Raw genomic sequence first — 27,673 nt, 5'->3', positions numbered from 1 at the left:
TGCGGGTGAGCCAAGAGCCACCAGAGATGGTGAGCTTGCCTGCTGGTTGTGATGTCTTTGTAAATAATGCACCTGATTTTAAAGATCATGCGTGTAGATTCCTCTACTCCCTTCATCACATCCCTCATCTGCTAGTAGATCCCTCCTCTGGCAGCAGACTTCTACAGACCCATGTCAAGTGAGTGGATCCAACAAGAACCTTTCATAACATGCGTTCGCTGGCAGGAGATCCCTCCTTTGGCATCAGATCCAACTGTTCTAAGCAGGACCGTGTCATAGGAGTAAGTTCTCCCCTATCCGTAATCACATCCCTCCTCTGACATCAGCAGCTTCTCCCATGATGAGCAAAGCCCTCAGAAACCAGCTGTTCCCTCTGCAGATAATGATCACTTTCCAGTGGAAGGCCTCATTTTCGAGAAAACTTATAATTAAGAAATGAAGGCAAACAGGCACTTCATGAAGGAAGGAGAAAGTGCAAAGGACATCCAGGTTCACAGACACCATCATATTCTCAGGTGCCGGTGGCATAAAATACCACTAACGTCGCTGGACAACCAAGGTGGGTAAACTCATGAGTGAGTTTTGGGGGTGAAGGTTTGCACTGAGTGTGATTCCTTTTATATCTGGGGGAGGCATCTGGCTTCTATGCAGGGTCAAGATGAGTCCAGAGTGTGACACCCGCCAAATGATAGTGAATAACGAAATGTGCAATGGGGCTTGAGAATCTTTAGGGCAGAGCTGCACAACATGTGCATATATTTATGAGGTGTGCCGACTATTAATTCAACAACAGCAGTGTTTTCAAATTTGATATTTCAGAGGGGCGATGTCACTGCAGTGAATTAAGGATGTCCAACCAACAGAAAGGCTAAAAATGTTCATGCACATTTAGCAATTGGTAATGTGAATGATGTTCATATAAAACTTACTTGGAATTCTGAAGACATATAAAAATCAAAAAACAAAATGCCAAGAGGTTACTATCTATTGTCAATCATTGATTGGTATTAGAAGACCTTAATAAACAGTTACCTGGTACTTATCCATATATATATATAGTATATATAGTGTATATTACCGTGAGCAAGACCAGAGTGGTCGAAACGCGTTGGTTTGGTTAAGGAATTTGATGGTGTCAGGCTGTTTTGAAAATTGGAGTAAAAAGCTCTTGACATTTACATCCTGGAGTGCGAGTATTTCTTTTTTGGTTACAATATATATGTATATATATATATATTGTAATTTTTTATTAGGGCACTCAACAAACAAAATATTTTCTAGTAGTGCCACAGCACAAAAGCATCGAAATATAAAAAGTTATACAAAAACATAAATAAAATAACTAAATAAAACAAATGCATTTTAAGACGGGTGAAATGTGTTACAAATAAATACATAACCTGGCATGATTAGCTGTGCAAATTAACTTCCCCAGTACCTTCTCATGACCGCTCAAATGATATCAAATTTTAATCCATAACATTGTCAACTAGATCACATGTTTTCTCACTGTAAGTCTCTGAGGAGGTTGACATGATCTGCACTCACAGAATGGAGATCTATTCTATACTAGATTCCAGGAGATTAAGATCATTTCTAGATCAACTGGCGAGATATCCCTACATTTCTTGTCTTCTTTTTGGAGGATATTTGCAAATCCCACCAAACAATAGACTGTATCAAAATATACATATCACAGTCAGTTCCAGCCTGGTACCATATTTCATGCCCATCGCTCTTTCTGTGAATTTTAATGTTTTTGACACCTCTCCTGTAATCAAACAAAGTTCAGCCGACTGGGAATTATGAAATTAAATATTATGTTTACTGATGCTTGATAGATCCAGGATTTATGTATAAACAGATGCATTATTCACATTATTAATGAGTAGATACAGGGGCATTACAGAATCCGTTAATAGGGGGTATAGGGACATTAATGAAATGGAAATATCTCCTTACCTCCTATCTCCTTACATTATAGAAACTGCTTTTGCACCCATGGAGGGGCATTACTTTTTTATTTATAGTTTTTCTTTTTTTTTTATAAAACATTCAAAACATATTTGCCATATATGATACATGGTCTGTTGCTGTGGACCACATTGATTTAACAATAGCTAAGTGGTACGCCTAGGGACTGATTCACAAAGTCTTTTCTTTACGTAGTAATCCTCTCTCAGATATGAATTAGACCTGAATCTCCAGACCTGGTTAGCAAAACATGCCCCGTGATAAATACTTAAGCAATGCATCCACTAAGCAAAAGTGTGTTTGGTGTATCTAGGTTGTACACAATTGCACTAATATAGTGTCATGTACTGTATGTGCTACACACATACAACAGATCTGTGTCTGAAGCCGGCCTTCAATTTATGGTGTATCTAAGTATCTAAGTAGCATTTAATGTACGATGTATCCAGGAACCTAAGTGGCCTTCAATGTACAATGCACCTGAGTACCTAAATGGTCATTCACGCAGTGTGTACCACACAAATCCACTAAGTATGATCATGTTTAGTATATCTTAGTTGTACACAAATGCATTAATAACTGGTGTATTGAACTTGAGTGGTACAAATAGATCATGACCCCAGGTGTTACACTATGGGCCTCATTACGATGTAGGTCAAAAAGCCTCCAAACAGCATTCGGTTCGTCAGAAACCGCGTCGGAAGCCTTGTTTCCGACCGACTTGGAAACATTTCCGACCGACCGATTACAATAGTCGGAAACTGTTCAGTCGTTCCGACTCAGTTCCGACCGGTATTCGGAGAAACCAAGTCGGTCGGAACATTCAATATTTGTTTATCACACACATCCACTAACAGTCACGATGCTTGGTGTATCTAAGTGGTATGTAAATGTAAACACTGAGAATGCATGACTAGAGAGTGCACAGTGTGACACACAATCATGCATGCAACACAGTCTATCGATGTGGGCTATTTTATGTCTGTCAGGTAATACTGCACACAAATAAAGAGGGCCTAGAGGAGATTTAAGGACCTGCATGGGCACACTCCCCATTAAACAACAACTAAGCACAAAAGAGCCCACGGGTCCAGACTAAATGGCTGAATAGAGAGTGGATTTAAGAGAACCAAGCTATACATCGGGGTATCCCTTATCAGGACGGTTCCCCTCACACACCATTGGTGTCATGCTTCATCATAGGGGTGCCGCCTCTCGTCAGAACCTGGTTCTAACGCGGGCTACAACCTCCTCTCTACGAAGGCTATCCTAAGAGATCAGGCAGAAGGTACACCCACTATGCTCTCAGAGTAGGGGTAGGGTTAGATAGGAATATAGTTATGTAGAAATCAGATTGCAATGGTTGGACTGGTCGTTATTTACACCATGTTCATAATGCTGGTTACTTTGCTTTGTTTTATCTGCCTAATAATCACAGCACATTCTTTCTGTGCAAAATTACGATTGTTTCAATAAATGTATGAAAACGTATTTGTACATGTTGTGCCATGTTTGAGGTTGCCAAAATCACCTTTCACCCCAGAAGGGTTACGGGCTTGGGTGAGGAACTGTGAGCTAGCCAGGAATTGGGTCAACAGTTTCTGATGATGCTGATGGACTCAGTCCCTGCATTCTGAAGTCCTGTTGTCCTAATACGCAGGCCTACATTTTCTAGTGGGAACCGTATAACAACAGTGTCTGTGTGTGTGTCAAGAATTCCTGTCATGCGAGGGGAGGAAAACGGTAACCAGCGAAAACGGACTACATCTCCCAGGATGCTTAGAGGTTGAGAGGTTATGTAAACAGGAGAGCTGTTACATAACTCAAGGAAAACACGCCCTTATGTAAACAGGAGAGCTGTTACATAACTCAAGGAAAACACGCCCTTATGTAAACAGGAGAGCTGTTACATAACTCAAGGAAAACACGCCCTATAAAGGGAGGAACCGGGAGGTACAACGCTGTCGGATATTGTGTTTACACCGACGTACCTGCTTAGTGAAGAGCAGTGTTCCGGAGTGGTGCTCCAGTAAGGCAAGAACGGAGGTAGGTCGAGTCGTTACTCCCTGGGCCGTGTCTTGCCCCATCGTCACCTGTGAAGGACCCGGAAGCTCTACCGGATAACCATTGCGCTTCGCTTTTTGACTCGGCTGAGTCAAAGCGCAGTGGCGCTTTTGCTGGTTGGAGTCGTAACTCCCAGCCCGACCAGAGATACAGGGACTGCCAGCTGTAACGCACACCAGGAGGTGTTTGCCGCGTTACAGACTCGGAAGTCCACAGGATCGATCGAGCGGCTGCTCTCGGTTCAGTCTTCTTTGCTTGTGATTGGGGTATCGGTGACGCATCACCAGGAGGTGACTCCGCGTCCCGGTGCAGTCTGAGGAAGAGGTTGAGCGGCTGCTCCCTTCAGGTAGAGACCCCGGCTGGGTGTTTCCCTGACTCCTCGATTCTCCCCAACACTCTTCGTGCCCCTCACAGCCTACCGATTGGCATTGTCGGCCATTTCATTTCTGCCCTCTGTTGGCATACGCCGGGACCGGCGTATATGCAGAGGACGGCTAGGACCATCCGTGCTGTGGGCTGGTAACGTACTTAGCCTGGAGGATTCCAGTGACTATAACCTTTGTTTATTCCTTGTATTATTTTTGCCTTCATTAAAATAACTAAACCTTCACAAGTGGTTGCGTTCTCATTATCGTGTCTGTTAAACGATCCTGAGACGTTCAGGGCGTTACAAAATATCCGACCTTAATAACACTAACTGTCTCCCGGTCGATAACAGACATGGCAACACTTGATGATGTGCTGGCTGCTTTAGCGACCGTGCAAATTGAATTGGCTGCCTCCAGGCAAGAAACAGCCGATGTAAAAGCCAGACTGGATGCTATCCAATTGGACCCGCTCACGCCCAGCACCTCCCTCACGAACCAGAACCCTGCGGTAGTAGTGGAAATGCCGGTAGCCGTCCCCTTGGCAACACCAGAGAGGTACAGTGGGGATCCTAACACAGTGCAGGTATTCCTCACACAAGTGGCGCTACATTTATCGTGCAAACCAAGGGCGTTCCCCACGAGTCAGGCTCGTGTGGCTTTCCTTATATCCTATTTGGCTGGAAACGCGGCACAATGGGCCGTACCTCTGGTGAGCAGGGACGACCCCATCTTATGTGTTTGGGGTGCTTTTCGCGAGGAATTCCTGAAAGTCTTCGACAGAAGGGCTGACTCGTACACGGCGGACCGTGAAATGCTTGAGTTGAGACAGGGATCCAACGACCTGGTGCAGTATCTCAACGCGTTCCGAAGGCTGGTTGCGGAAACCAAGTGGCCTGTTGCTAAACAGACGGCGCTCTTCCATCACGGGCTGTGCGATGAGCTCAAGGACGCCGTGGCTCGTATTGACCCACAACCCAAGACATGTGAGGGCCTTATCAACCTGGTATTACGGCTGGAACATAGGCTAAGTGAAAGAAAGGGGGATCATGGGAGAAAAGGAAACTCCCTTCCATCCTATGTGACAGTGGGAAGTCCTGAACCTTCCACCGCATCCAAGGGAGAACCCATGGACATCGGCGCAATACGAGCGAGCCTCACAGCCACGGAGAAAGAGTCACGCCGTAAACAAGGATTGTGCCTATATTGTGGCAAAAAAGGCCACTACGTACGTGAATGCCCTGCCAAACCGAAGAAGTCACGTTATCGGGCCAACCGGTCGGTAACAGCCGTGGTGGACGTACCGGCGGAAAACTAGAGGACTCCCAGACCAAAGAAGGGGCATCTCGGAGTCACTCATCCATCCCTTCACTTTCCAACTCGGTCACTAAGGGACAACGACACCTGTTTCTCACGGTGCACGTGGGAGTGCATGACCAGTGGATACCCGTTGTGGCCATGGTGGATTCAGGGGCCACTGGCATGTTTATGGACCACAACGAGGCATGCAGGCTAGGGCTAGTGCTTCTTCCCAAAGCTGTACCCGAAGACGTCTATGCTGTAGACCAGGGGTACTCATAGTACGGCCCGCGGGCCGTCGGCGGCCCGGCAAGCCTTCCTTGGCGGCCCGCGGACCTTGCAGACAGTGCCTGTGCCCTGTGCTTGTCAGCGAACACCGCCGGTTACAGCAGCGCGGAGCTGTGAGGCCGGGCGATTCTTTTAAAAGCCATTTACTTGTTAATGAGGCTTTGTTGTACTTCACCTCTTCTTAGCGCCCCTGCGTCTCCCCTCTGATTGAGTGGAGATGCAGGGGGGCTAAGAAGAGGTGAAATACAACAAAGCCTCATTAACAAGTGAATGGTCTTTAAAAGACCTGTGAAGTACTTGGGTGCGGCGGCGGTGTGCGTTCCAGGGAAGCTGACAGCGCGGGGTGAGATGACGGACAGGGGGGGGGGGCGGGTGCAGGTGTACAACTGAAAGGGCACACAGTGGCAAGAGAACTTTATTGGTACCTAGGCTGTGTTCTCTCATAGCGCCCGGCCAGTGTGCGGGAGTCAAGGTTCTATTGTCACATAACCACCCTGCTCCACGATTTGGATTCGGTCTCTATTCTTGCATGGCCGCCTGGCTACGCCAGTGCCTGGAGTTCAATCTCTATTCCCTCATACCCGGCAGGCCCCCGTGTCAGGCAGTCTGGGCACTGCCCGGCGTCTAGGGCACGGGCTCTGGTCACTCATAGACGCCAGGCAGTTGTCTGAAGTCAAGGCTCCGTTCTCGCATCACCCCCCGGCTTCGAGGCTGGGCTGTGGCCTCCATTCCACGCAAGTGACTTCAGTCCGGGCTCTGGTCTCGTAGCCGCCCGGTCTCGTAGCCGCCTGGGCCTTCCCTTGTCAGGCTCTACCTCTGTCCTCTCACAGCCGCCGGGTCCTGCCCTATGTTTGTTGCACGGGGTATGTTCACCCATAGCCGCCCAACCCCTCACTTGAGAACCGAGAGTCCGGAGAGCAGGGACGTAGCTCTCATTAGCAGAGGCATAGCTTCTATGGGTGCAGCAAGTGCAGTGGCACTGCGACACAGAGGAGGCCTACTGATCCATGATTATTGCTGTGCTGTATAATTCAACGCAAACAAACTGCAACCAGGACCCCCATTTCCAACCTTGCACGAGGGTCCATGACGCACTGGCCACGCTGCTGCTCATTAGTGCAACAGGTGCAGTGGCACCCAGGTTCAAGGATGAAAGAGGGTATTTCCCTTTATGTATGGTTGTATTTTAGTATTGGACACCTGTGAAAACAACCTCTGTCATGGGAGGGGCCGGGCCTATCTGTAGCAATCTGTCCTTCCCGGGCCAAGCAGGGGAAGAAGAGCCCACTATCCCCCTCCTCCACCAGCCCAGGGGGCATTTCGTGGGACCAGGGTCAGGGCAGAAGGGAAAGGCATCGCGGCGTCACGTGAAGCCCTGGGTTGTTGGGGGGTGGGGGCATTGCTGCAGAGGGACAGTGGTGCACACAGACCTGACACCAAGCTGTTCGAAGCAGCGCAGCACAGCCCTGTGAGGTTGTTACCCTCTCCAGAAAGTGTGACATCGTGTGCCAAAGAGCATCTTGTAGGCTGCAGTGCAGTCATTTCTTTTTTTGGGGGGTAGGGTAGGGGGGGGGCAGATTTATATATTTTTATGTATTTATTTAATGTGTTTTTATATAGCGCGGACTTTACCCGAAGGTGTCAGAGCGCTTCAACAATAGGAACAGGGGAGCGCCACAGATAGGAATGAGGAACTGATTGAGAGAGAGGGAGAGAGATAGAGAGAGGAAGGGAGACAGGGAGAGAGAGAGGGAAGGAGAGGGAGGGAGACAGGGAGAGAGAGAGGGAAGGAGAGAGAGGGAGGGAGGGAGACAGAGAGGGAGGGAGAGAGAGAGGGAAGGAGAGAGAGGGAGGGAGACAGGGAGAGAGAGAGGGAAGGAGAGAGAGGGAGGGAGGGAGACAGAGAGGGAGGGAGAGAGAGAGGGAAGGAGAGAGAGGGAGGGAGGGAGACAGAGAGAGAGGGAGGGAGACAGAGAGAGAGGGAGGGAGACAGAGAGAGAGGGAGGGAGACAGAGAGAGGGAAGGAGACAAGAGGGAGGGAGACAGACAGACAAGAGGGAGGGAGACAGACAGACAAGAGGGAGGGAGACAAGAGGGAGACAGAGAGGGAGGGAGACAGAGAGGGAGGGAGACAAGAGGGAGGGAGGGAGGGACTGAGACAGAGAGAGGGAGGGAGACAGAGTGAGTGAGACAGAGGGAGACAGAGACTGAGGGAGGGAGAGAGAAAGGGAGACAGAGGGAGAGAAATAGATAGAGAGAGAGAGGGAGACAGAGAGAGGGAGAGTAATAGAGGGAGAGTGATAGACGGAGAGTGATAGAGGGAGGGAGGGAGACAGAGCTAGATAGATAGATAGATAGATATGTGTGAATGCCGGGTCTGGTGGCTCAGTGGACTAAGGCGTCTGCTGCAGGGGCCTGTGTTCAACCTCATGGTCACAGGTTTTTTTTTTGCTCTAGCCCCGCCCCCTCCCCCACTGCCCCCGCCCCCACCGGTGCGGCCCTCGGCCACAAACCACACTGTAAATTTGGCCCCCGAGAGAAAATTTGTGAGTACCCCTGCTGTAGACGGAAGGCGATTGGTGACGGGGCCCATCGGGCAGCACACGGGGGTCCTTCCGATGAGATGTGGGAGGAACCATTTGGAACAAATCGATTTTAACATCATCCGAGCGCCCCAATATGGCGTCATATTGGGATTGCCGTGGCTACAGAAACACAACCCCTCTGTGGATTGGCCAACACATCGCATCGAACTGACGTCACCGTATTGCATCCTGCATTGTGGAATAAGAACGGAATCCCTTGACGCAGATGAGAGCGGGAGTCAGACGGTGGCTACAGCGGCAGAAAAAGATGTGGCTCTCCCCCAGGCTTATCACAGCTTTGAGGATGTATTTGATGAGGTGAAGGCGGAAGTGCTACCACCACATAGACAGTTTGACTGCCAGATCGACCTGGTGCCAGGGGCCAGCGTTCCCAGCGGCAGGCTGTATGCCCTGACGGAGCCTGAAAACGTGCATCTCCGGGGGTACCTGGATAAACTTCTCAAGCTAGGATTCATCCGCCCGTCCAAGTCTCCGGCCGCCTCGCCACTCTTCTTCATCCCGAAGGCTAATGGGGAGCTGAGAGCCTGTGTGGACTTTAGGGCATTGAATGTGATAACCGTAAAGAATCGGTACCCCTTGCCTCTCATCAGTGTACTTCTGGAACAGGTCAAGAAAGCTCGTATCTACACCAAGTTGGATTTGAAAGGGGCATACCATCTGGTGCGCATGAGGGACGGAGACGAGTGGAAGACCGCCTTTAAGACCAGGTTCGGCCTTTTTGAGTACCTCGTCATGCCGTTCGGTCTGTGCAACGCCCCGGCAGCCTTTCAGTACTTTTTGAATGAGGTATTCAGAGAGGAGTTGGATATCTACGTGGTCGTATATATCGACGACATCCTCATCTATTCGTCCAGTGTGGAGGAGCACGTACACCACGTCAAAGCTGTGCTCCAAAAGCTGAGGGAAAACATGCTGTTTTGTAAACTCAGCAAGTGTGACTTTCACGTCACATCAGTGGAATTCCTCGGAGTGATGCTGAGTCCAGAGGGACAGGAGATGGCAGAACGAAAGATCAAGGCGGTGAAAGAATGGCCGGTGCCCCAAAGCGTGAAGGACGTCCAAAGTTTCATTGGCTTCGCCAACTTTTACAGGCGGTTTATAGATGGATTTTCAGGATTGGTGGCCCCAATCACACAGCTACTGAGGAAGTCCAAGGAGTTTGTCTGGTCCCCTGAAGCGAACAAAGCCTTTGAGGCCCTGAAAAGCGCCTTTGGTAAGGCGCCGGTGTTGGCTCACCCCGATCCGGATCTCCCCTACGTGGTGGAAGCGGACGCATCGGATGTGGCGCTGGGGGCTATCTTGTCCCAACGCAACCACGACACAGGGGTGCTTCATCCCGTTGCGTACATGTCCCGCAAACTCAACTACGCCGAACGAAACTACCATATTGCGGAGAAGGAGCTTCTCGCAATCAAGGACGCCTTCACCGAATGGAGGCATTGGTTGATGGGGGCAAGACATGTGGTATCGGTGTACACGGACCATCGGAACCTACAGTTCATGACGGCCACAAGACACCTTTCTCCCAGACAGCTGCGGTGGATGATCTTCTTTGCGGGGTTCAACTTCCGCATCACATATCGGCCGGGGACGGAAAACCGGAAGGCGGACGCCCTGTCCCGTCAATCTGCAGTTAAGGAACCATTGCCTGCGACCGAGCATTCCATCATTTCCCCGAGGATGGTATTGGGGGTTATCCAACCGGATACTTTCCTGAGGGGAATAAAGAGAGGGATCAGGTCATTCGCATGGCGGAGGTGGCTCCTCAGTCACAGAGAATGGCAGCTGAAGGACGGGATACCCCTGAAGGGTAGGTGCCTATTGATACCCACGCCTAGGCTAAGGAAACAAGCATTCATCTGGTGCCATGCGCAGGTCATTTGGGCTTTGAAAAAACGGTGGCTAGCATGGGACGGCATTTCTGGTGGCCAACCATGAGAGTGGATGTCAGGAGGTGGGGACAGGAGTGTCCTACGTGTGCTACCATGAAGGCCGACCATGGCCGAACCCAAGGGCTCTTACATCCACTTCCGACCCCGGATAGGCCATGGGATAGCATATCACTGGACTTCGTGGTGGGCCTACCGGTAGACCAGGGGATGACGGCAATACTGGTGGTGGTGGATTACTTGACGAAAATGGGGCACTTCATCCCCTGCAAGAGAGTCCCTACGGCCGGGGAATTGGCGTCACTACTCCTAAAGAATGTGGTACGACTGCATGGATTACCTGGGGTGATCGTGTCGGACCGGGGGTCGCAGTTTACTGCGCAATTCTGGAAGACTTGGTGCACTGCGCTGCATGTTAAGACCGCCCTGTCCACCAGCTACCACCCTCAAACGGACGGCCAAACCGAGCGCCTGAACCAAACGCTCAAACAGTATCTGCGATGTTTTGTGGACCAGGGCAGGGAAGAATGGGTCGACTTGCTATGGGTTGCAGAGATAGCCTATAACAACGCCACTCACAGCTCCACACAGGCATCTCCGTTCCATAGCAACTATGGCCAACATCCCAGGTTCTTGCCATTTTTACATCCGTTCAGAGAGGACAGGATTCCCGCCACAGCGGACAGGGTGGCACACATAAAAGACACGTTGATGCGCTCAAGGGCTGTCCTAATAGAGGCCAAGAGAAGATACAAGGCTGCGGCAGACAGGAAGAGAAGGCCCGGGCCACTGTACCGCACTGGAGACTACGTCTGGATATCCACAAGAAACATGAGGTTTCGAAAGAACAGTGTGTTCCATCCCAAGTACATGGGCCCCTATCGAATTACCAAGTGTATGGGTCCCGTGAACGTGAAGGTGTGCTTGCCCCAGTCATTGCGGATACACCCTGTCTTTCATGTATCATTGCTCAAACCAGCGCCCTCCAAGCCGTCTGGGACACCTAGGCCGGTATGCGTGGAGTCGGAGGTGGAGTATGAAGTGTCGGGCATACGGGCGTCCAAATGGCGCAGGGGGAAGCTGTGGTACCTGGTTGCATGGAAAGGCTATGGCCCGGAGGAGCAGTCATGGGAACCGGCTGAAGGGGTTCATGCTCCGCGCTTGGTCTCCTTGTTCCATCGGCGTTTTCCTGCCAGCGCTGGACCCGTGGGGAGCCGCTGAGAGGGAGGATGTACTGTCAAGAATTCCTGTCATGCGAGGGGAGGAAAACGGTAACCAGCGAAAACGGACTACATCTCCCAGGATGCTTAGAGGTTGAGAGGTTATGTAAACAGGAGAGCTGTTACATAACTCAAGGAAAACACGCCCTTATGTAAACAGGAGAGCTGTTACATAACTCAAGGAAAACACGCCCTTATGTAAACAGGAGAGCTGTTACATAACTCAAGGAAAACACGCCCTTATGTAAACAGGAGAGCTGTTACATAACTCAAGGAAAACACGCCCTTATGTAAACAGGAGAGCTGTTACATAACTCAAGGAAAACACGCCCTATAAAGGGAGGAACCGGGAGGTACAACGCTGTCGGATATTGTGTTTACACCGACGTACCTGCTTAGTGAAGAGCAGTGTTCCGGAGTGGTGCTCCAGTAAGGCAAGAACGGAGGTAGGTCGAGTCGTTACTCCCTGGGCCGTGTCTTGCCCCATCGTCACCTGTGAAGGACCCGGAAGCTCTACCGGATAACCATTGAGCTTCGCTTTTTGACTCGGCTGAGTCAAAGCGCAGTGGCGCTTTTGCTGGTTGGAGTCGTAACTCCCAGCCCGACCAGAGATACAGGGACTGCCAGCTGTAACGCACACCAGGAGGTGTTTGCCGCGTTACAGACTCGGAAGTCCACAGGATCGATCGAGCGGCTGCTCTCGGTTCAGTCTTCTTTGCTTGTGATTGGGGTATCGGTGACGCATCACCAGGAGGTGACTCCGCGTCCCGGTGCAGTCTGAGGAAGAGGTTGAGCGGCTGCTCCCTTCAGGTAGAGACCCCGGCTGGGTGTTTCCCTGACTCCTCGATTCTCCCCAACACTCTTCGTGCCCCTCACAGCCTACCGATTGGCATTGTCGGCCATTTCATTTCTGCCCTCTGTTGGCATACGCCGGGACCGGCGTATATGCAGAGGACGGCTAGGACCATCCGTGCTGTGGGCTGGTAACGTACTTAGCCTGGAGGATTCCAGTGACTATAACCTTTGTTTATTCCTTGTATTATTTTTGCCTTCATTAAAATAACTAAACCTTCACAAGTGGTTGCGTTCTCATTATCGTGTCTGTTAAACGATCCTGAGACGTTCAGGGCGTTACAGTGTGTCTGGGTGTGTACATGCACGCTAATTAAATCTACATTTGTTTAGGTAAATATATATGTGACGTTTGGGCAATACATGTTAAAGCTGGTTAAGCCCCCCCATATTTGTTTGGTCCACCAATAAGTCCAATCAGTGTATGAAATTATGATTATTTTTGTCTACTTGCAAGATGATCAACGACAATACCTTGGTAGATCTAGAGAAGACCTAGTGCAGTCAACACTGACATCCATGATCTGCAGAACCCACCACATCTCCTAGAATGGCACCTGCACATAAATATGGACCCCGGTGTTCATCACTTACTTTCGAAAAGCACCAGCTGGACTCTCCGTGCCTCCTTTGTATTTGCGGTAGGAATATATAAGCCGGCGTCTGATATCTGCAGTTTATTAATCCACAAAGAGCAAGTCCCTTGATTCAACTGTTGCACGTTTAGCTGGCTCCTCTTTCTGGCCAATTCTGATGGTCCTTGACGGGGAAACAAAGGAAAGGATATTCAGGAAAACATGAGCTTTATTTTTCTTGAAGGGATTCCTTTAATTTTCTTGAAAGGATTCTTTAAAACAGTGCAAACAAAAGGTATCTTTATATCTATACCTATGGATCTATTTATATATCTATATATCGCCAGTAGGTAGCTATAGTTAGGACCTAGTTTCCATTGGAATTTTCTTTTGTTTTGCTATTAACTTTGACGCTGATGGATGCATCTTCATGAAACGTTCCTAACTAGATTTCCAGTCACTTCAGCTGCTGACTGGAAAGTTTTGGGGTGTTCTGTCTAGTGGGGTAAAAGGAGGAGCAATTACCCCAAGGGATTTTAGACATGACTACAGTCCGAGCTGCCGAATGGAATGATACGCCAAAACTTGGCAGAAAGCTAGCTCTTGATCCAGAAAGAGCGCTTTTTGTAATTTGATGTAAATCTGTCCAGTAGTTTTGGAGTTGTTAAAGTAAAACGATTTATGTATCTCTAGAGACGCGGAGTCAAAGCGGATCTGACTTAGACCCAGGCGGATCTAAGTGCTAACAGCATTGCCCTGATTGGCTCTCCACAGCCTGAGAGGAAAGTTTAAGCCAACGTTTTGTGCATTGGGAAAAGGTTCCCAAGGGTAAAATTAAACGTAGAAGTGATATAAGGGGTCAGGCTAGAGGTACTCCCACTCCGGGGGAAATTGTCAAAAAACTTTTTTTGTGTGTAAGGATCTACGGATCCACCTGGATCCTCTGGATCTGGGTGGATCCGTGGAGCCAGACTCCAACTATTCACTCACACACCCACTCACACAAACACTTACACACCCACACAACCACTCACACATCCACTTACAAACCCATAGTCACTCACTCACACACCCACTTACAGACCAACCAAACCACTCACACACCCACTCAGAGAACCACACAGCCACTCTCGCATGCACACACTCACATACCCACACACTCATGCAGCCACTCATACACCCATACAGCCACTCATAGACACACAAACCCACTCACACACCCACAGCCACTCATACACCCACTCACATACCCACACAGCCAAACACGTACTCGCATACCAAAACAGCCACATACACACACATATAGCCACTCACACACCAACACAGTCACTTACACAGACACTCACACACCCACACACAGACTGTGATACACCTATAGAAATTGCAATAGCATATGTTTGTATTTAAAGTGTTGTTGCTTTAGTATTGAATGAGTGCATCATAACAGGCAGACCCTTTATTTGTCCAAGGATCTTCAATTGCATTTATAGAAAGACTACATAAGTTACCTTACCTTAATTTAAAATGTTATAGTTTAAAATTAGATAGTAAGAATGAATGCGTAACTAAAATGTATTTATGAATTTATGAAAATGTATATTGATAAATTGAACATATGGGTCAAATCGTAGTACAATTTGTATTAAATAATTGTTTTATTCACTAAAAAAACAATGGTTACAGGGATGATATATGTAGGAAATAGCATTATAAAAACATAGAAATTCACTGAAAAAACCCAAAAGTTACAGGGATGTTATAGTTAGGAAAGAAAATTAAAAGAATCCTTAGAAATTCACTGAAAAAAACTAATGTTACAGGGACCTTATAGTTAGGTTAAGATGTTACACACACACAAAATCATAGACATTTAAAAGTTATAGATTTCTCAAGTAACTATAACTCTGCTCCTAAGGTAACTATAACTCTTGCCCTCACCATGCAATGAAAATTACCCCATATATTGCGTCACTCATGACATTTTCTATGACATCATTGATAATATCACTGCAATGTTTGCAGTGAAATTATTGATGAGAAAACTGTGCATGGCTGGGGCGCGAGTTATATTTACAATAGGGCACGAGTTAGAGTAACTTGAGATAGCTATAAATATAACTGCTGAGTTGCTATGGTTTTGTGTGTATAAAATCTGAACCTAACTATAACGTAAGTTATAGTTAGGTCTGCTTTTTCATACAAACAGCGTTTTTTGGTTTGCTAATAACTTTGGCCCCATTTGACAAATCTTCACAAAACTTTCCCAAAAATAGTTCATCCAGCTCAGCTCCTTCCAGGAAAGTTTTGGAGTAATCCGTTGAGCAAGGACCTCAAACAATGTCTAAAGGCTTGATACCATAGCCAAAGTTGGGCAGCATAAAGCACAAAATGGCAATGTTGACCCTGTTACCTGCCCAACTGTGAATAGCTACACATTAGCACCAGTCAGTGAGGCTGAAGTGGTACTCTGGCTTAAAGATCTGCAAGAGTGGTCCCTCTCTGAGGAAATGCCTATGTTGGGATCCTGGCAAATAAGAGGTTTTGCAGATGATCTGATGGGCAAGAGGGAATATGTCCTTTCCCCGCCTGATGCTAGGCTGTCCTAGACCAATAAAGAACTTGGCGGCATATAGTATACAGACCAAGTTGATCTAATCTTGAAACGTTAGCTGGAAATGTTGCAATGATGAGTCATGTATCATTGCATGTAAACCAACCTAGGATTTGTGAAATGGTCATTACACTCATGACTCTGGGGGTGGCGCATGTGGCAGCGGGGATGGGAGGCGCGGGTCACAATAGTATTTTTTTTTAAAGATACACTTACCTTGCTGCCGCATCCTGTTTTTCCGCTCCTGCTCTCCTCCGTCTCAGACTCCAGGAAGCACAGCCAGGCTCCCCTGTCCAATCACAATGCTGCAATGCAGCATTGTGATTGGTCTGAGCCCCGTGGTTCAGCGCTCAGCTAGGGACTGGGGGCCTGGGCATGTTCTCCATGCAGGCTGTAATGCAGCCTGCATGGAGAACTGGGAAAATGTGCATAACTGTTTGCCAAACAGTCATTGCACACTTAGGAGGGTTCTACCACTCCTCCCCTACTGTGAAGCCCCGCCCGCCCCACCCCGGCCCGTCACGCAAAGCTGCTGCAGCAATAGGACAAAAGTCTGCAGACTCGCTCTCATGCCTACTTCCGATGGCATATGCCATAGTTACGGCTGTATCATATAACCTGCTGAGATATATCCTTATATATTATGTTGACACTTGATATCCTACTGTACACCTGAACTTGCCTACTGTTTTTTTGGGGGGGAGAACCAATTAACATGTTTTTTTAAAGGAAACAGACATAAGAGCAGCATTTTACATTGCATTTATTTAATGCAAGCGTCTTAATAGGAGATTGTGTTTAGACTCAAGACATCAGCCCTTGAAAAGAGAAGTACGTTCCCTCTTGATATAACTGTCTATTTTGAGATCAGTATGTGTGGTGTTACATGAATTTGCATGAATACTAAAGCAAAACATGTTTGTTATAAAGAAATAATTATTATTCCCAATCTCACAGAATTACACATAAATGTCTGAAATTGTTCTTCCCTTCCCCATTGTACCAAATCCAGACATCAATTCTGTCTGGGCAAATGTTTCACGTCATTACTACCAGTTAAATAAATGAACAAAGCAATCAATAAATGAACTGTGAACAGGTAACCTCTCCACAGTGTTTGCCAATGCACTGCACCAATGTGGTGCATGTTTAGCACATTTTCTTCGGCATTAGCAAGAAACACATTTATTTTTTGTTGAAATCTGCAAGTTATACAGAAGAGTGTGGAAAATATGGCAAGTATGGTGAATTCCTATATATGTGGGAAAATGTGCAACCACACAACCACATTTTTCCAGTGGAGCTGGAAATGTTATGCGTCCTGCTGCTTCCTGTCCTGTGGTCTGTTTCTTGTGATGCTACTGAAATAGAATGCTCCTTGTTAAGAACAAGCAGTGGCAAAGCCAACAGGTCTGACTTATGGGTATAAAAGTCTCTTTTATGTCCCTGATGGGATAAGACATTCAATAATTCACCATACATATATCCTGTCACACATATTTGCACTCATGACTCCATTTATCCATCTACTGAGTCAGTTTTGCATTTACCCACTGACACAACTGCAATGAAACACACACAAACTCCACAACATATATACATACATTAAAGAATACAAATAGAAAAAAGAAAACAATTGACATTGGGTAATCATCATCAAAACCTTTACCTAACTGTAGTGATCTGTGAGATTTCGTGTAACAGAATACCTATCTATAGGCAATAATATAGAGTAATAACAATCCCCACTTAAATGCTTATTGACTTTATCATATCCTTTTCACAATACCTATGCCAGGGCTACTGCCTTTGTCATAGTATTTCATAGTAAACAAATCAGACCTGCAGCCATGATAATTGGCTCACCATTATAACCGACTCAGTCCTGTTGTATCATGTATAAGCTTTGCTACAAGTCAAAAAGTGCAATACAAGCAGTGCTTTTAGTGGAAGCAGACAATTTTGGCCCAATCAAATCCTGTACTCAGGGAAACCAACAGGTGGATGGAGCCTAGGTTCACCCTCAATTGTACTCTGAAAGCTCTTTGTTGATCACATCAGGTCAGTGACAGCTGCACTGTTCCAGACCTAAAACGCGGTGTAGATTAGTGTAGCACCTGGCTACACTCTTCTCTAACACAGAAAATGATGGAAGTAATAAGGTGCTGGGATTGCTCCGGTCTGTGCTGCTGTCAGAGAAAACAAACACCCAAAATTATCTAGTTATGTAAAACACTTTACCAGCATTACAATGCCATCTGGGTGACCTCAAAAGTTCAAGCTCAGGCAGCCATACAGCTGATGATCAGACAGCTGGATAAATAAACAAAATAATCATTGCTGTGTGGAGGGGGAAGCACTTTTTTTCTGTGGAATCACAAAACTTCTGCCCAATCAAAATGTACTAGTGGCTACCAGCATGTAGGTGGAACCCCACTCTGAGTAACTCCGGAGAGCTCTTTTTAGGTTAATCACATTACATCTAGCAAATACTGAGCTGTCCAGCCAGACCTAAAAAACGATACAATACTAAAACATAATGAGAACCGGAGGGCTAGACACAATGTTCCACGTGAAGCTAGTAAAACTGGACACATTACTCCTGAAAGACATGTGTAGACAGCCGTGCAATTTCCACAACGCTTAAATGCTCATAACCTACGTAACGCTTGATCAACAGTTACCCCAAAAAAGAAGCACTGGGACCCCTTTAAGCAACACTTAACTGACAGAGTGTACCTCTCAAAAGAGGTCCGTTTATGTTTTGCAACTGGAGAATTATGTTGTTTTCCTTCTCCCATTTCATGCTCTTGATCGCGGAATTTGCTTCACATTTCAACGTGACCTCAGAGGCGACCCTAGCGAACGTCACCAGCACTTCCTGGTTCAGACCTGAAATTGACAAAACATGTGAAGGTGAGATAAAATATCTTTACACACCCTGTGAAGGCAGCGCATGCCAAACTTTCGAGCTAGGAGCCCATAACTGAACTTAATAACCTTGTTCCTGGGAACCTTTAACAGGTGGGCTCCTCCATGGATTATGTTGATAAATCAATACAAACCTACATGTTAAGCCAATGTGTATACCATCACATCTGATACAGGAACGAGTTCTTTTCAGTTCAAGCACTCAAGACCTCTTGTATACTTTAGTATACTTCTTTGTGGGCATAAGGCCCACCCACTGGTTTTCATTTGTTTGTTTGTGTCCTTTAAAAATTCTTGCTTTCTAGTGGTCAATCCTTCTCTTTGTCCCTACTTTTTGTCTTTCTGATTCCTCCCACAGAGCAGGGACAAAGTACTGTATCATTATACTTTGGTTGTTTATCTGTTGTTTGGAGGACTATTTTTTTTATTTCTTTCCTGCTTGTGTTACACTGTGGGTGCTTGTTCAGCTTCGGCGCCCGTATTTCATTGCATCTTTGCTTCCCGCTCCCTCCTTCTGCCGACTAACTGGTTAGCAGCATTCCCTATTGCCACTTTTAAAACCCTGGCTTTCTCTCATTTATAACACCCACGACTTTCTCTAGCTTTTAAAACACCCGGCTTTATCTCGCTGGGCTTCATTTTGCTCCCTCACCCACCCTGTCCTTCTTCATTGGAGCTGCTAATGGGAGGGTTGATCCCTGCAGACTGTTTGAACACAACAAATCCCGCCCAAAGACGGGTCATGTGATCCCTGTGGAAAACTGTGCAGAAGGGAAGAACGCTTAAGTGGAAAGAATTTTCTCATCACTGACATACCCGCATTGGGCCAGAAAGCTCTGTCCAGTGTCCTTCACCAAAACACCCAACTTGAAGTGATGAAATTGCTACTGCTCATGCAAACAGGTATGAAGAAACCCCCTCAAATTGTTGTTCAATGTATTTAATCAAATACTCTTGACAATATTTGATGTCCTTCATATTTTTGACATACATTCGATTTTCAGCTTCGATCACATTCTAAATTAGAATCATCTAATTTTTTTTTCATGATTTATATATTCTTGCTATCGAAATGCATTCTTAATTATTTTAAATAGGATTTTTTTAGGTATTCGTTTAAAAAGGCTAGATTTAAGATGTTCACTTTGTTTCTGTGATTTCTTTATATAGCGTGAAATAGACATGAAGGTATCAGAGCGCTTTACTTGAGCACTAGTTACGTTACAGACAGACACATTGATTTTTGTTAGGCACATGGAGATTAAGTGATTTGTCCAGAATCACAGAATGTTGGGCATTCCTGCTGAGACTCAAACCCAATTCTTCAGGTCTGAGGCCGGCCGCCCTAACCGTTAGGCCACATTCTAACAGTCATGGGCATGGGGGGAGTTAAATCTTACTGTTCTCTTGCTCTGCCCACTTTGCGTTTAAGATTACAAACCCGCCCTTCAGAGGCGGACTTTACTTCATGCCGTAGGGGCTTCGAGCACCTGGTGGCCATTTTGGAGGTGCATTTGCTACTGTTTCTGACAAACCTTTTGAAAGGGCACCTTAAAGTGTCTTCAGTAAAAACAATTCAGATATGCCCATGACTAGATAACCTTTAGTGTGGCATGTGTGGATTTGGGGGGGCTCCCTAGGGACCACCCTTAGGTGCAGAGCCACCCTTCGTTCCCGGGTCCAGAATACAAAGTGAGACCAACACTGGAGCACAGAGAGAAAGGATGTTTATTATAGTCTCATGAGAGAGAGAGCATCGACAGCAGACACCCGTAGCTGTCTGAGGAGGCAATGTGAACACAGCAGAGTCCTCATAGTTCTTATACCCTTAACCCCCCCCTTTCCCTTGCGCGCGATATGAACAAAGAAGACAAAGTCAGGAGATGTGTATGTGAAAAACATGTCAGCAGATGTTCCATGTGACGGTTAAATTATCGCCACAGGCATACAGAGAAGAACGTAGCTTTCTGCAAAATCTAAGAAACTTCCCGTTTTGGGAAGTCACATGTGAGTCAGATGACTCGTGAGGCACAGAAAGGGCAAACAGGGGTGACCATTCCTGCACACAAGATGTTGTATGCAGAGACAAGATGGGGGAAAGAGTACAAAATGGCTGAGAGAGTGTCAAGATAAAGAATACATTTTCCACAGTCCCTCCTGTTGACAGGAGCGAAGCAATTTAGTCATCAATAATGTCCATCAATTCTTGTATCTGTTGGGCCATCATAATCTTGTCATTTTTGGAGTGGCCATAGATAGGTGGAGGTTTGAGAGCTTGAGCACACAGACTGTACAAGGGAGGCTCACAGTACAGGCAAAGGCAGCAACAAAAGAGAAGCGCAACAAAATAAGGAGAAACATGAGTATCTTCCAAACCCATGTAAACAGGAGACCCCAGAACCATCCGCTCAATGTCCATGTTCCCGGCTCTTGATGCAATTCGGAGGCCAGTTGGTGCAACTTCTTTATGGCCAGAAGTACAGACGGGGCGTTGTCAGGTATATATATGCAGCAGCTTGCCCCTATGATGCGGCCTGCTCCTCCGTGGTCAGCCAATACCACATCAAGAACAAGCCTGTTCTGCAAAGTCACGGTCCTGATAGCAGTTTGTTGTTGCTTCAGATCACCCAGTGCCGCGAATGTCTGGTTTATCACAGCCTCCAATGTCCTAGAGAGGCGGTGAATCAGTTTACTGTTTTGTACTGGACCGATAAAGAAGAAGAAGCCTTGGTTAAAGCCTTTGTTGAAGTCTGTAAATTGCTGCCACGTCGTTTCTGTCTGATCCACCAAGGACGTGTCGAGGGAGCTCTCTTGACGAACTGGGGCATGCCTTTTCATGAAGTTGTTATGGTAATCAGGAGGAGCAATGAACACCGGTGGCAGGAGGAAGGCCAGGTAGCAGCTGCCGGACCAGTTTTCAGGGAGGTGGTAATACGCAGTTGTTCCACAGATGAAGTAGGAACTCATAGCCGATATCGTGCAGATCCCCCTTCCGGTGGCATTGGTGGTGTTGGTGGTGATAGTGCATTTGCTAGAGCCAACTGGTATAGATCCTTGTTGATAGATGCAGTGATGTCCAGGGATGGGAATAACGTGGAGAACAGTGTCCTTTTTTGTTTCAGTCGTTCTGATTGGATCTTTCACCAGCAACATCCCTTGATGTCCCACTATCTCTTCTTCTTCTCTGGTGCTGTTTGTGCCATTAGTTCGGCCTCCTCAAGCTGCTATACATGATGAGAAATTGTATGCTGTTTCATTCTGTCTGGCCCATAGTCTATCTCGCCATGCATGACAGGACTCATTGGGGGAGCATGGCAATGGGAGCAAGGGCGTACCTGCGCCTTCTGCTTGACGCAGGGGCAGCATTTCGCAGACCCAACAGTTTGTGGTATTCATAGCCTAATGCATTTGGTGTAAGCTTTGAACAAAGGCATTGTGCTTGAACGCTTCCCGGTGCACTGCATGATGTGGACGAAGTGTGAAATGGTGATGCTCTGGTATTGTTGGAGACACCGTTGGCATGGGTAATACTGTGTCTTTTGCTGGTGCTGCTTCTTCAACGATCCAGAAGAGAATGGTGAAATGGTGAAGATGATAATGATGGAAAGGGCTATAGTCAAAAAAATGGTCTTGCAGCTGTACAATTTGCTCAGTAACTTTGTCTTTCGCTGCTTCGGACTTTGTCCTCCCTCTTTTAGCTGACCCATTCTTCTTGGAGCTCTACGGGTGTCGGCCAAGAAGGTACTGCCCTAACCGTCGCCGGTAGCTGGTGGTTGCTTCACTGGCTAGGCTTCTCAGTGAACCACTAGAAGGAACACTGATCCACCCTTCCAGTCTATACTACCACCCTGCGACTATGGCTGAACCAACCTGTCCTGTCACCGGAGCACTCGGGGTGGTGCGGGGTCGGAGATGGTACCTGTGCTTACCAGGAGCTGTTTGATCTTCAACGAGTTCATATTCCAGTTCAGCAATGTCACACACGGGAGGGTCGTTTTCCAGGATGTCTTTGTAGGTGGTCAAGGTTGGTCCAGTCTGCATAAAGCTGGGCACCTTCCGACAATGTGTGGCATGGACCCAGGACTTTCTACCTTCCACCCACAATGCTGTTTGGGTCATCAAGAGGACCAGGAGGGGACCTTTCCACTGGGGTTCCAACGTCTTCTTCTGGGCAAAATTCTTTACCATCACGTGGTCGCCCGGTTGGTTGGCGTGCCCAGGTCCTTTGGATCGGCCAGGCAGAGCTTCCCGGACCTGTTGGTGTATAGAGGACAATGGTTGGGTAAGTATGGACAAATAGTCGCTCAGCAATTCACAAGGGGACTCAGACAATGAAGTAGCAGAAGCGGCACCCCATACATTCACGGGGCGTCCGAAAACAACCTCATAGGGTGTCAATGATGTGCGGGAATGTGGTACAGAGCTTATAGACAAAAGGGCCAGAGGCAAGGCGTCAGGCCACTTTAAGCCTGTTGTCTCCACTATTTTAGATAATTTGGACTTGATGGTGGCATTATAACGTTCAACCAGACCTGCTGATTGAAGATGGAGTACAGCGTGAAATTTCTGATGGACCCCCAACCCTGCCAACAAGTGTTTGATGACTTCCCCAATGAAATGGCTCCCGCTATCGCTCCAGAGGACCCGGCAGAGACCATATTGGGGAAAGAATTCTTTCAACAGCACTTTTGCGGTGGTAAGGGCGGTGTTATCTTTTATTGGGTAGGCCTCCACCCATTCGCTAAATGAGCAGATGACCACCAAGACATACTTGAGGTTGTTGCACCTGTCCATTTGGATGTAGTCCATCTGAAGGACTTCGAAGGGAGAGGTGGATGTAGCGGAACCTGCACGGGCTACTTTTGTTCCTTTTCCTATGTTGTGGCGAAGGCAAACTAGGCACTGTTTGACCAAACTAGTACCGCCGGGCGTAGTTGGGCATTGTCCCAGACTCCCTGTAGTATTTTAGTCATTGAGGTGGCGTCTATTTGGGCTGGTAAATGGGTCATGTTCAATAATGGGAGGAGGTAGGCATTTGGTAACTTCCATAATTTCGTGTCTTTGGAGCACCAACAGTTTTCCTCATCCAACATGCCCTCCTGTTCCCAGGTTTGAAGTTCTTCTTTGGTTGCTGTGCTTTGAATGTCTCTAATCTGTTGTCTGGCATCGTGCCATTTTTCTGCTTGGGATTTTACTATGTACATAGGGGTTTATTGTCTATCTCGCACTGTTTGATCACCAAAGGCATTCCCTCGGCCCACATCATCCGTTATCTTTTTGTGTGCGGTGCATTTAACAATGGCTAGCTTGCGTGGCAGTGTTAAGGCTTGGAGTAGTGCTGTAACTAAGTCACCGTGCAGAATAGGGGTACCATGGGATGTTAAGAATCCTCTCTCCCTCCTTAGTATGCCAAAGTTGTGCGCCGCCCTGAAGGCATACTGGCTATCTGTGTATATATGGTAACAGCAAGGTCCGTACCAATGATACAGGCACGGGTGAGAGCTATCAGTTCTGCTGCCTGAGCAGATTTCTGGGGTATGCGGGCCATTTCTACAATAGTATGAGTGGTGGTAACAGCATAGGCCGCAGAGGTGGCACCATCTGGTAATTTCATGCAGGACCCGTCTACCAACAGTTGTCGATTGCTTTCTGGTAAATGGGTGTCTTTGGGATCTATCCGCCTTTTTGTCTGTTTCTATGTGTGAAATAAGCAATCATGTGGTGGGGAGTCTGCGGTGTCAGGGTCCAGGGTGGGCAACAATGTAGCAGGGTTCAGTGTGGTACATCGTTTCAGCGTGATATGTGGTGCCAACAACGTTAGTTCGTACCCATTCAGACGTGCACTGGTGAGGTGCTGAGTCCTAGTCTAATTGAGCAATATGTCTACTGAGTGGGGAACTAAAACCGTCATTTTGTTGTCTAGGACAATGCCTTCACTTTGACGTATAGAAACAGCTGCAGCCGTAACCGCTCTAAGGCAAGAGGGCAATCCGTGGGCCACAGGGTCCAGGGTAGCAGAAAAATAAGCTATTTGGTACCATGAGTCTGGGCCATGACCGAAAGTGTGCAACCTGATCGTTCATAAGTATAGAGGCTGAAAGGTTTGTCATAGTCAGGAGTTCCTAACATTGGTGCGGAGCAGAGGGCCTGGCGAAGGTCATGAAAGGCCTGTTGATGTTCTTGTGTCCATGGAAAAGGGGTGGGGGTATCTTTGGTAAGCAGTGCAAGGAGGGGCTTGACTATAAGGGAAAAATTCAGAATCCACTGCCGACAAAAAGAGGTGAGGCCAATAAGTGCCCAAACGTCTTTCTGTGTGGTAGGAACAGGTAGTTGTAATATGGTATGACTATGGTCAGGTGTGAGTGTACGTCCCTCCTTAGACAGTAGGTGGCTGGGATAGGTCACCTGCTGTTTACAATACTGAAGTTTACTTTTGGACACTTTCTGACTATTGGATGCAAGAAAATGCAAAGTGGCAAGGGAGGTAGTGCGGGCAAGGGCTGGCGTGTCTGCTGCTAACAATATGTCATCAACATACTGGATCAAGACAGTGCCCTTAGGAAGGTGTATTTGGTCCAGCTGAGCTTTTAGGGCTTGGCTATAAATGCTAGGGCTTTCAGTGTACCCCTGAGGGGCGCGACAGAAGTGGTAGGATCTATTTCGAAGGGTGAATCCAAGAAGGTAGCGGGAGTCAGGGTGGATGCGAATGGAGAAGAAGGCATTTTTAAAATCAATAACTGTAAAGGTGGTAGCTATTGAGGGAATCATGGTCAAAATGGTGGTGATATCAGATACCACTGGGAACTGAGGTATTACTATTTTGTTAATGGCCCGCAGGTCAATAACAAAACGGTATACTCTCTCAGAGTCAGAAGAACGTTTCAAAACAGGTAAAATAGGACTGTTACACACATTAGAGTGAACCTCCTCAACCACTCCAGCTTTTATCATGTCCTGTATAATGAGGTACAGTGCTTGTTTACCCTCTGCAGATATTTTGTACTGGGGAAGTCGGGGTAAAGGCGCATTGGCCCTGACCGTGATGCACACAGAGTCCATAACTATGTGTCCTACATCGGTGTCAGAAGTGGCCCACAAAGTGTTTGGTAACTCTTCCAGGCCTTGTAACTGGGAGTCGGGAGAGTCAAGAAGGCGATATAAGCAGAACTCATAACCAGAGTCGCAATTGTTATCAAACAATATGACTCGAACTGATTCGGGAGAACATCTAATGGTGGCTCTATAGTGTTTCAGGAGGTCAAGACCCAGTAAGTTATCTGGACAGTTAGGTGATAATAGAAAGGAGGCCATTGAATGTCAAGGGGTATTTCCCAGGACATTGGGTTAATAGAGGGTGTGCCATTAAATCCTACAGAAGTGACAGATAAGCCAGGCAGGGGTGCCCTCTGGATCAGTTTCTGGGACAGGGCACTCTTAGGGGCCCTAGTGTCAACCAAATATGTACCCTCGGTGCCAACCCCTGCAGCTGTGATATGGGGGCCTGTTTGGTCAACAGGTAGTTGCACTGGATCCCTCCCCTGTCCTTGGCTGTCTCATGCATAGTCAAGATTGGAAAATCGATCAACAGTAAAATCTTGAGCATTAGCCTGTTGGGTATTGTCAAAGACATGTGAACGGTGTCCATGGGAGGGTGGTGGTGCTTCTCTGCTCCTGCCTCTAGGGTCACCCCGTCCCCTACCTGCCATCTGGTGTTTTAAGAGTGGACACTCGGCATGCCAGCGGCCCGTCTCTTTACAATAAGCGCATTGATCATGGGACAGTTGCCGTGGGGGTCCCTGAGGCTGTGAAGTGGGAGCGGAAGTGTATGTGCCTGTGTAACCTCCCCTCCCCTGTGTGTGATGATAGACTTGGGAAAGCATGACCTTTTCTTTTAAGTCTTTTCTTTTTCTTCTTCAATTTTACTCTGAAAAGTTTCATAATATTGTGCCATTGTCAAAAATTTGAGCTGGGGTAGACGAGGGCCATGCACTTTCACTATTCTGCAATTTCATGGAAATGGGGGTCAGTAAGCCTTTTACAAATGTTTGGACCAATAAGTTACGTCCGGTGGCAGTAGTGGTGTCTTGTCGGCTATAGTCAGTAAAGACTTGGCCGAGTCTAGAAAAATAATCAGAAACTGTCTCATCAGTCTTTTGTTTGCATACATTAATAATCGTCCAATCCACCTTTCGAGCCGGGACTGACTGTTTGAGTTTTTTCACTATAAGGGCTGGGAGAGCTAAGATGGCAGCTGCTGGTCATTTGCCAGGTTTTCTGTTTTTCTGTCTCTATCCATGTTGTCTAAGTCTACCCAAGTATGGTGAAACAGAGTTATGCCATCCACCTTCCTAATGGGTCTCCAAAGGTTGGGGGGAAGAATTAGTCCGACAAACGGGTCTATGTCCACCAGCGTCATAGTATAGGTGGAGAAAACAGTGTCTAGTTCCTCATAGAAGGCGGCATGGTTTTTCCTGGGGTCTGGTAAATCCTTCTTAAAAGCCAGAATGTCTGCTCGGAGCCAAGGAGTGTATACCCAATTGTACAATGTTCTGCTATTTGAATCTGGGCTATCTATACCGTCCTGTGTGCCAGCCCCTCTGGCCGGTACGAAAACTGGGGCCGCCTCTCTCATTGGCGCCATTGTTTCAATCACTCCACCCACTGCACCACTATCACTTTCTTTCCCTTCCTCTTGATCCCTCCTTAGTTCTTCCATCATTTGTAGCATCAACGCAAACAAGGCATCTCGTTCCTCCTCACTTGCTCCACCTTCTGTCACTTTACGGTATAGCCTTCTAACATAGTCCTCTGGTGGAACCTTATGGCGTCCCTCATATAAGGTCATCACTTCATATGTGAATCTACAGGCAAAATAATGTTTCAAGTGGTTTGGGTAGGCTGAATAGACCATACGTATTTGATCAGGGGAAAAATTGTCTTCCAAATAGGTGTGGGTCGATTGATCTAAAGCGTGTTTCGCGGGGGGTGCGTAACCTAGC

The 27,673-nt window shown here is 47.2% G+C and overlaps 1 protein-coding gene across 2 annotated transcripts in view; it reads right to left on the bottom strand.

The window, feature by feature from the left end:
• The window catches only part of CD4 (CD4 molecule), a 126,427-nt gene that overhangs the window by 29,263 nt on the left and 69,491 nt on the right, over positions 1-27,673 (bottom strand). For both annotated transcript variants that reach the window (XM_085619838.1, XM_085619839.1), the window contains exons 3-4: positions 18,483-18,635; positions 13,152-13,316 (exon numbers count right to left, since the gene is read on the bottom strand). In XM_085619838.1, the coding sequence (XP_085475964.1) occupies positions 13,152-13,316; positions 18,483-18,635 (318 nt within the window). The remainder of the gene's footprint in view (positions 1-13,151; positions 13,317-18,482; positions 18,636-27,673) is intronic.

Source organism: Triturus cristatus, chromosome 7 (genome assembly GCF_964204655.1).
Source record: "Triturus cristatus chromosome 7, aTriCri1.1, whole genome shotgun sequence".
NCBI classification, from domain to species: Eukaryota; Metazoa; Chordata; class Amphibia; order Caudata; family Salamandridae; genus Triturus; species Triturus cristatus.
Note: the sequence above shows the minus strand (reverse complement) of the source record. Positions and strands in the feature narration are given on the sequence as shown.